Source organism: Agelaius phoeniceus, chromosome 18 (genome assembly GCF_051311805.1).
Source record: "Agelaius phoeniceus isolate bAgePho1 chromosome 18, bAgePho1.hap1, whole genome shotgun sequence".
NCBI classification, from domain to species: Eukaryota; Metazoa; Chordata; class Aves; order Passeriformes; family Icteridae; genus Agelaius; species Agelaius phoeniceus.
Window position 1 is genome coordinate 4,807,697 of NC_135282.1, and position 9,198 is coordinate 4,816,894.

At 61.7% G+C, this 9,198-nt stretch overlaps 1 protein-coding gene across 2 annotated transcripts in view; it reads left to right on the top strand.

Moving 5' to 3' along the window:
- The window catches only part of SEZ6L (seizure related 6 homolog like), a 42,354-nt gene extending 36,975 nt beyond the window's left edge, over positions 1-5,379 (top strand). Inside the window, exons 10-17 of one of the 2 annotated variants that reach the window (XM_054645809.2) lie at positions 567-763; positions 1,805-1,999; positions 2,204-2,395; positions 2,615-2,809; positions 3,126-3,158; positions 3,280-3,394; positions 3,527-3,629; positions 3,868-5,379. In XM_054645809.2, coding sequence (XP_054501784.2) covers positions 567-763; positions 1,805-1,999; positions 2,204-2,395; positions 2,615-2,809; positions 3,126-3,158; positions 3,280-3,394; positions 3,527-3,629; positions 3,868-3,897 — 1,060 coding nt within the window. In that variant the 3' untranslated portion in view covers positions 3,898-5,379. The remainder of the gene's footprint in view (positions 1-566; positions 764-1,804; positions 2,000-2,203; positions 2,396-2,614; positions 2,810-3,125; positions 3,159-3,279; positions 3,395-3,526; positions 3,630-3,867) is intronic. The other variant, XM_054645810.2, reaches the window with a different exon arrangement.
- The last annotated feature ends 3,819 nt before the right edge of the window (positions 5,380-9,198 follow it).

Genomic DNA, 9,198 nt, shown 5'->3' on the forward strand with positions numbered 1-9,198 from the left:
AAGGGCAGGAGGGTTGTCCTTGTCCTGGTCCCTCCCGTGCCACCGCTCCCAGCCCTGGGGAGCCTCACTGGGGCAGACAGGGCAGGGCAGCGAGCAGGGAATGGGTGTCACTGCCCACCTTGGGGTCAGTGTGATCGTTCACGCACTCTGCCACCCCCGGGCACCCAGAAAACCCTCCCGACACCAGAGCTGTGTCCCCTGGCGTGTGCATCCATCCCCTGCCTTGGCCTTGGAGTGGGGGGAGAGCTGCTAGCCCACCCATCCCCTTCTGCTCCGGAGCAGCCGCATTCCCGGGGTGGATGGAGGCTGGCAGCCATCCCTGCCCGGTGTCCCCGGCCATCCCCGCCATCCGCGGGCCGCCACTGCGCTCTGGTGGCCGCGGGGACAAGCGCGGCTCTTGTAGACCGGCACTTCCAAGTGCGGGGTCCCGTGTCCCGGAGGAATGTGACCGGAGGGAGGTGACCGGAGGGAGGTGACCCGGACGGACGTCACCTGGCTGCCCCTTGAGCCCCGCACTGCTGTGTCCTGCCTGGGCTCCCTGCCCTCTAACCAAACTCTCCTCTCAGCCTGAACATCACCAACAGCGACATCCTCACCATCTACGACGGGGACGAGCTCTCCTCCCGCATCCTGGGGCAGTACGTGGGCAGCAGCGGCCCCCAGAAGCTCTACTCCTCCAGCCCCGACCTCACCATCCAGTTCCACTCAGACCCTGCTGGGCTCATCTTTGGGAAGGGGCAAGGATTCATCATGAACTACATAGGTATGGGGAGCAGGGTGCTGGTGTGAGGATGTGACACACAGCCAGCCCAGGATGTCCAGGTGCAGGGGCTAGAAGCAGGGAGAGCCCCTGTGGCACCAGCACCCCCTTCTCATCCCACCCTGAACCTCCTGCAGGACCCCCAGGTCTCTGTGTCAGTCACATCTGGGGTGTCCCTGTGTGTGTCCCCTCCTCCAGGCTGGCAACAAGGCAGGTTTGGTCCCTCTTAGCCCTGGGGGGAAGAAATTGCTGGAAACAGGGACACAGGATCCCCACAGACATCCTGTCAGGCAGGGGTGGTCACTGAAGCCAGTCCCTGGGTGGGCTCCTGAGGTGGATGTCCCCATCTCTGTGCTCCAGAGCGGCTCCTGGAGACATCTGTCCCATTGTCCTGTGGGGCAGCTGTGCCCTGTGCCTGCCAGGCTGGGCCTGTGGGTGCCCACGGCAGGGACAAGGACTGTGAGGGGCATTCCATCCCCATGGCTGCCTGTCCCCCCCCCTGCTTCCCGTGCCAGGCTCCTCAAGGCACGTTTTCCTTGCACTGCTGACATTCCTGGCTACGACAAACAGAGCGAGCTGCAATGCAGAGCACCTGGGAGGCTGCAGGGCCCTCCTCGGTGCTCTGCAGCACACGGGGCTGGGGAGGGCAGGGCACAACCCCTCACCTGAGCAAACCAGCCTGGGGGAAGCAGGGAACAAATCCTCCTGTGAGCAAACCAGCTGTGCTGTGCTGGCACCTCTCCTGAACCCACAGCTGGAGCTGAGCCTGCTGCTTCCAGCTTATCCTGACCCCATTTTCACCAGCCCAGCCCTCCCTCTGCCTGTAGGGTCAGGGCTGGGGAGGCTTCAAAGAGCCCCTGTTCCCACTGCTGCCCTTCCCTGTGCCCAGGGGATGCTGCCTGCAGAGCAGCTGTGCCGTTTTTGGAGCTGTGGGGAGGGATAGGCCCTTGGGAAGAGCCCTGTGTCCAGCTGGGGTGGCTCTGGGGAGGGCTGTGCCATGGCTCCTGCTCGGTGGGTGACAGCCAGAATCCCTCTTGGCTGCAGAGGTGTCCCGCAACGACTCCTGCTCTGACCTGCCCGAGATCCAGAACGGCTGGAAGACCACGTCACACACAGAGCTGGTGAGAGGGGCCAAGATCACCTACCAGTGTGACCCAGGCTATGACATCGTGGGCAGTGACACCCTCACCTGCCAGTGGGACCTCAGCTGGAGCAGCGACCCCCCATTCTGTGAAAAGAGTAAGTGTGCCCACAGGAAGCTGCTGTTGTCCCTGTCCCACACCCTGTGACAGTGCTGGTCCTGCCCTGAGGGGCTCCTGCTCCGAGGGTGCCCCCAGCTCCAAGGGTGGCCCCAGCTCCGAGGGTCCCCCAGCTCCGAGGGTCCCCGAGCTCCGAGGTGCTCCCAACTTCAAGGGGCTCCCCTCAGCCCTCCTCTCTCCCCAGTTATGTACTGCACGGACCCAGGGGAGGTGGAGCACTCCACCCGCCTCATCTCGGACCCAGTGCTGCTGGTGGGCACCACCATCCAGTACACCTGCAACCCTGGCTTCGTGCTGGAGGGCAGCTCCCTGCTCACCTGCTACAGCCGCGAGACCGGCACCCCCATCTGGACCTCGCGGCTCCCGCACTGTGTCTGTAAGTCTGGGTGCTCTCTCCTGCTCCCCTGCAGCCCAGCTCCTCTCTGGGGGCTCTGGGTGGCACTTTGCTGCAGCCAGGACCCTGCCCAGCTGTGGGGGTGGTGCAGATCCTTCCTACCTGAAAGCAGAGAGAAGTGAGAGCTTGGGTGCTTCCTCACTGCCACCAGGCTCCTTCTCTCCCTCGGGCTCACCCTGGATGTGTTTCATTCCCTTTCAGCTGAGGAGTCGCTGGCCTGTGATAACCCAGGGCTGCCAGAAAATGGGTACCAAATTCTTTACAAGCGCCTCTACCTGCCAGGAGAGTCCCTGACCTTCATGTGCTATGAGGGCTTTGAACTGATGGGGGAGGTGACCATCAAATGCATCCTGGGCCAGCCATCCCACTGGAGTGGCCCCCTGCCCATCTGCAAAGGTAACAGGGAAGGGGAGGGGGGCAAGGGGACAGTCAACACCTCTGTCCCCAGCCTGGGACAGCCCAGACACCTTGGTCTGGCTGCAGCCCTAGCTGGGAGCTGAACTCAGCTGGGAGCTGGAGCTTCTCTGCATCTGGGCTCTGCTCAGCCCAGCCTGCTCAGTCCTGGCCACATCTTTACATCACTGGGAGTTCACAGCATGGTTTGGGACCAAACGGGGCAGGAGATCCCAGGTTTGGGTTTCCCAGCAGGCAACAGCTGCCAGCACCCAGCCAAAGCCAGCTACAGACCAGTAACTCTCCATCTCTCTTCCAGTGAACCAAGACAGCTTTGAACACGCTCTGGAAGGTGAGTGACGTGGGTTTCCTGGAGGCACAGCATCCTGGTGGAGCCTGGGAGGAGGGGGAGAGGCAGAGACGGGATCACCCGGTGCCTGCAAATGCCACCACAATAGATCTTGTCCTTTCAGTAGCAGAAGCTGCTGCAGAGACGTCGCTCGAGGGGGGAAATATGGCCTTGGCCATCTTCATCCCGGTGCTGATCATCTCCCTGCTGCTGGGAGGAGCGTACATCTATCTCACCAGGTGGGGCTGCAGGGGCTGGCGCAGAGCGGGGCCAGCATCGCGCTCGCCAGCCACACTCCCCGGGGCGCTGGGAGGAGCTGGCATGGAGGGATGTGGCTCTGGAATCCCCAGTGACTCCGCCTCTCGCCGCAGGTGTCGGTACTACTCCAGCCTCCGCCTGCCCCTCATGTACTCCCACCCCTACAGCCAGATCACGGTAGAAACGGAGTTTGACAACCCGATTTATGAGACAGGGGTGAGTCCTGCCGTGCCTGTTCTCCCTAGGGATATTTTTGAGGGGTGGCTGGGATGAGTCCAGCCAGGCTCTGTGGGAATAATGGGATGGGAGGCCCAGGGGGCTGAGGGGTCCTGGCTGCCAGGACATCACTCTTCTGTGAACAAAACAACACCCAGGATCTCTCTTGCTGCCTGGGAATGGGTAGACGATCCTGAAATGCAGCTGCTGCCCTCAACTGGCTTTTCCTTGCTTGCAGGAAACACGAGAATACGAGGTTTCAATATAAGGACAGTGGTAAGAGAGTCTCCAGCAGTGAACTTAATGTGCTCTCATAGAACTTCCTCAGTAACTAATCCAGAGACCACGTGGAGTTTGGTTGGACCCCCGGACCTGCTGTTGTCTTTCCTTTTGCCTCTCTATTGAAGATTTTACTGTTTTCTTCACTGTATTTATTCTATTTAAACTGCGATAGGTGTGCTGCCCAGCCCTGGGCACAGGCAGCAGCTGGAGCCGGGGCAGAGCTGGGTCCTGGTGAGGCCAGGGGGGCACGGGGGCACTGCTGTGTCCCCCTCCGTGGCAGAATGTCCCCCTCCATGACGGAGCGTCCCTCGGCACTGCCCACACAGACGCAGGGGGATTTTTTTGCGGTTCTGATGTTGTTAAAAATTAAAGATGTCTCCATTGCAAGAGCCTGCGGTTGATTGCTGGGAGCTGAGGTAGCGCAGGGTCCCCCGCAGGGTCCCACCCCGCAGCCCCCGGGGGGCTCAGGGGGCACTGGCCCAGGGACTGTCCTCGCTGCAGGGCTCAGGGACAGCCTGGCACACACGAGGTACGTGCTGCTTTCTTTTCCCACTTCGCTTTGGATGTGGAGAGGCAGCCAGCCAGGATCTGGGGTGATGCTCCGTGGAGAAGCACCAACCTGTGGAGAGTGCCACCCTGCCACTGGGAGCCCTGGAAGTCACCCTGGAAGCCTCCCTGGAGCAAGCAGAGCTCCCAGTTGGTGCCCCTCTGCTCTGTGCCCGTTGTTCCTCTCCAGCAGCACTTCCCATCACCCTGCCAGGATCACCCCGGCCCGGCATGGCCGAGGGTGGCTCTGTGCCCCTGGCAGCATCTCAGGGTAAGCAGGAGGGGCTGGGCTCCCTGGCTCCTGCTGCAGGAGGGGCCCTGGCGGGCTGTGCTGTGCAGGGGATGAAGGTGGAGCTGTTGGGAAGGAGAGGCAGCTGGGATGTGTGGAGGCTTCAGCACAGGAGCTCCGTGGGGAGCAGAGCAGGCAGAAATCGCCCTCAGTCCCACCCTCGCTATCCCCTGCACTCCTTCACTGCATCACCCCTGCCAGAGCCACACAGCAGCGGGGACACAGACCCCAAAGGGCCACCACTGTCCCTGCTGTGTCCCAGCCAGCCCCTGGGGAGGAGGCCAGTGAAGCCACCACCACGTCCTTGGCTGCTGGTGTCCTTCTTTTGTCCTTGTAGAACAATGGCGAGCGCGGGAGGCTGGGGGAGCTCCTCGGGGTGGTTGGTGCAGCTCTGCAGTGTACAGCTGGGCTTTAGGGGTTTTCCTTTCAAAACAACGAATGTGTGTTTGTAATTTGTAACGGTTAAAAAAGAAAAAAAAAAAAACAAAAAAAAGAGGAAAAAAAAAATTGTGCCAAAAAAAAAATATGTACGAAGCATTTCATTTCCCTTCATACATGTCTGTTTTTATAAGAACAATGTGAAAATTGCTGGGATTAAATATTTTTGAACATGATAAAGTAGTTCCGTGGGAAGCTCTAGCGTTCAGTATAACCTTGATAACAATTGTTCTGTATTTTTAAATGTCTGGAATCAGTTTGCAGACGCTCTGGCCGCAGGCAGGGCAGGGTGAGGGCTGGGTACACTGCATGCCCTGCTGTGGGATGGTGGCCCCAAGCCACTGGCTTGGCTCTGAGTGCCAGGTCCTGCCCTGGTGCAGCCTCACAGTGCCCCCTGCTCCTGTGGGATGGAGGCATCTGAGCCCTGCTGGGACATGAGGTGACCTGGCATGGCCCTGGGCACATCTCTGCTCTCTGGGTCACCCCTCAGGAGCCAGTGCTGGCTCCCCCTGTACCCCCTGAAGTCAGCATTGCCCCTTCCCACGCCAGCCCAGCCCAGTGATGTCTCACAGAGTGGGTGGAGGGGCTGGGTGCTGCCCCGAGGCACTGGGACCCCACTAGAGACCCTTGGCCCTGTCACAGAGGCCATGCAGAAAGTTTTGGGGAGCCCTGATAGCCCAACCCCATTGGGCAAGGGGTCTGTGGGGACCCATCTTGCCTGTGCCCTGCTCACCCAACAACCTGTGGCTGTCACCTGGCAGCTCCCCAGAACTACAGGGGCCAGGAGGGGGCTGCCTCACCTTTCCCTGGTGTGCACGGGGCTGCATCCCACATGGAGCAGGCAGGCATGGCTTGGGAGAATCCTGGGCCTAAGTGGGGAACCCCTCTCTGCTCCCTGGGAACCTCTCCGGGCTGAGCTGCCCCGGTGGGGGAAGAAAGGAGCCCCTGTGAGGTTTTCCTCCAGCACCAGGTGTGGGCAGGGCAAGGTCCTGCCCAGGGGAGCCTGAGCACGGCCCTGCCCGCTCAGAGAGCATGGTGGTGGTGGCAGCACAGTGACTGTCACCTCACCACGGAGCAGCGGCACAGGGACACCCCAGCTGGAGCAGCGTTCCCTGGTGCCAGCAGCCCCAAGTGTCCCTGGCAGCGGGGAGGGAGGGGGATGCTCAGTCCATACCCCGGGGAATGCCCGGCCGAGGAAACCCGGGGCTCCCATCTGTCCCTGCCCCCCCCCGCACCCAAAACAATGCAACAGTGCTGCCCTCCCCGGGCGTGCTTTTAACCAAGGTTACGCTGTGACATCGATAATGGCTTTGCTCAGCAGCTGCCAGGCTAATGCACAGGGGGCGAGGGAGCCAAGGCTCTGATGCAGAGCATTCCTGGGGGAGGGAGATTGGGTTATTTTTGGACAGAGATTGCAAGAGAATTAAAATGAAGGGAAAAAAAAAAAAAAAGCCCTTCATGCTGCCGTTCCTCCTCGGTGACGTAAAGCCGGAGCCAATCTCTGGCCTCAGGCGATGTGCTGCGGATGGAGCTTTGTCTGGGCCCAGCAGCCTCGGCCACAACGGCCTCCCCCTGCCTGGGGCAAGGCAGGGGCTCAGCGGGGCCGTGTCGCAGCAGTCACACGGCTGAGGGACCCCCGAGGCCAGGGATGGAGCAGCAGGGACCCCCTTGATTCCTTGCAAGCTGCATTGGAGCTTGGTGAGGCAACAGCATCCCTGCCCAGCCTGTGTCAGGCACAGCATCCCTGCCCACTCCAGGTCAGACACAGCATCCCTGCCCAGCCTGTGTCAGGCACAGCATCCCTGCCCAGCCCAGGCACAGCATCCCTGCCCAGCCAAAATTGGGCACAGCATCCCTGCCCAAATCGGGCACAGCATCCCTGCCCACTCCAGATCAGGCACAGCATCCCTGCCCATTCCAGGTCAGGCACAGCATCCCTGCCCAGCCCAGAAGGCTGGGAAAAGCCCTGGGATGCACTTGGCACAGCTCTGCCAGCGACACCCTGGCAGGAGCCCAGTCTGTGGGCAGCCTCCTGGCTCCAGTGGTTCCTTCTCCCTTTTCCTGAGCTGTCCTCCTGGGGCAGACACTGCCAGTGTCCTCCCCTCAGCTGTTGCCAAAACTCTGCTCGTGTTCTGCCAGGGCTGGGATTTCCTGGAATGTTTAGGCTGGAGCTGGGGCAGTGCTCCTGGAGGGGCCTCCCCTGTGCTGAGGGATCACAGAATCATGGAATCATTGGTTTGGATTAGAAAAAACTTTTAAAGTGCATCTTGTTCCAGCCCCTTGCCACAGGCAGGGACACCTTCCACCACGCCAGGTTGCTCCAAGCCCCATCCAACCTGGCCTTGAACAATTCCAGGGATGGAGCAGCTCCCTGGGCAGCCTGTGCCAGGGCCTCACCACTCCCAGGGAAGAACTTATTTTCAATATTCTATCTAAACCTATTCTCAGTTTCAAGCCAGTCCTCGTCCTGCCACCCCACACCCTCTCCAGCTCTCTTGGAGCCTGCAGGAAAGCCAGGCTGATCTGCAGGGAAGAGATGAGTGGTGGAGCTGGGGACCAGGGGCTGGTCCAGAGGCAGCAGAGAACTCAGGAGGCAGAGGCAGGGGAGAAAGGAGGGGAGAGCCCAGGGCCGCGGAGCCTGTGAGTACCAACAGAGGGAAGCGCTGTCTGCCAGGAGCAGGAGCTGTGCCTGAGCCTGGGGGATCTGGGAAGGAGCAGGGAGAAAAAAACACTCATTCCTTTCACCCTGCAGCACACAACGCTGCCAGGGCCCTGCAGCAGCACACCGGGCTGGGGAATGTGCTGGTGGGGGCATGGGGAAGCAGCAGGAGCAAGCAGCAGGCAGAAAATGTGCCAGGATGGAAAACAAGGTGCGTGATAGGACTGCCAGGGATGAAGCTGCTCAGAGGAAGCACATGAACACCTGAGGGGCTGTGCAGGACAGCTCTGCTTCCACTCCCAGAGCCCTGAGCAGTGCCAGGGGAGGATGCGTGGGCACCGGATGGCAAAAATCTGCAAAACAAGGCAGGGCTTTCCTTGTGCCCTGTGGCGGTGACACGTGTCCCACACGGCTCCACGTGGCACCGCCACAGGGCAGGGCAGGGCAGGGCAGGGCAGCACTACCAGGGCTCTGCCTGGACCCGGGATCTGCCTGGACCCGGGATCTGCCCGCGGGCAGCTCAGCTCAGCTGCTCACCCAGAACCTGGGCAATGGAGGAGGAAGGACTGGAGCTCTGGATCCCCTGGGGCTCCCAGAACTGGCCGCACTGGCTTAGGGGAACAGGAAATGGGTTGGGGAGGAAGAAGGCAAGCAGGAGGACTCACGACAGTTTCTCCACTAGCACTAAAGAGTTGTAAAGGACGCTCCAATCTGGGAACAGTCTCCCCCCATCCCTGGTGCTGCAGCACACCCTCACATCCTCGCTGAGGCATTCCCTGGCTGCCTGCATCTTGGGCATTGCCTCTCTGGGAGCTCCTGTCCCCTGCATGCCAGATGCATTTATTCTTGGACACAAGCAACCCCTGCAACCTGAGGGCTGCAGCACAAGGGGCCGGAATTCCCGGAGCCAGTGCTCCCTGCTCCCTGAATGCGTGTGCTCCCACATCCCTGGAGCCAGAACCGTGCACATCCCGACTGCTGCATCCCTAATAGCCCGTGTCCCTGGAGCCAGTCCCCATTCCCTTAGTGGCTGCATCCCTGCGTGCTCCCACCCCTGGGACCAGCATCCCCAGACTGCTGCAGCCCCCGGCGCCTGAATCGCTGGAGCCGCTGTCCCTGCGCGTCCCGCTGCACCCCCGGTGCCCCCGCACCTCCCGCGCCCCCGCGTCCCCGCGTCCCGGGGTGCCCGCGGCCGGGATGGGCGCTCCCTCGGGGACCATCTCCGCCTCCTCCCGCCGCTCCATCCCCGGGACCCCTCCCGAGTGCCGCAACCCCGCGGCTCCCCCGCCCCTGCGGGCCCCTCCCGGCAGCGCGGGGCGGGAGCGCGGGGCGGGGGCGGACGCGGCGCGGGGCGG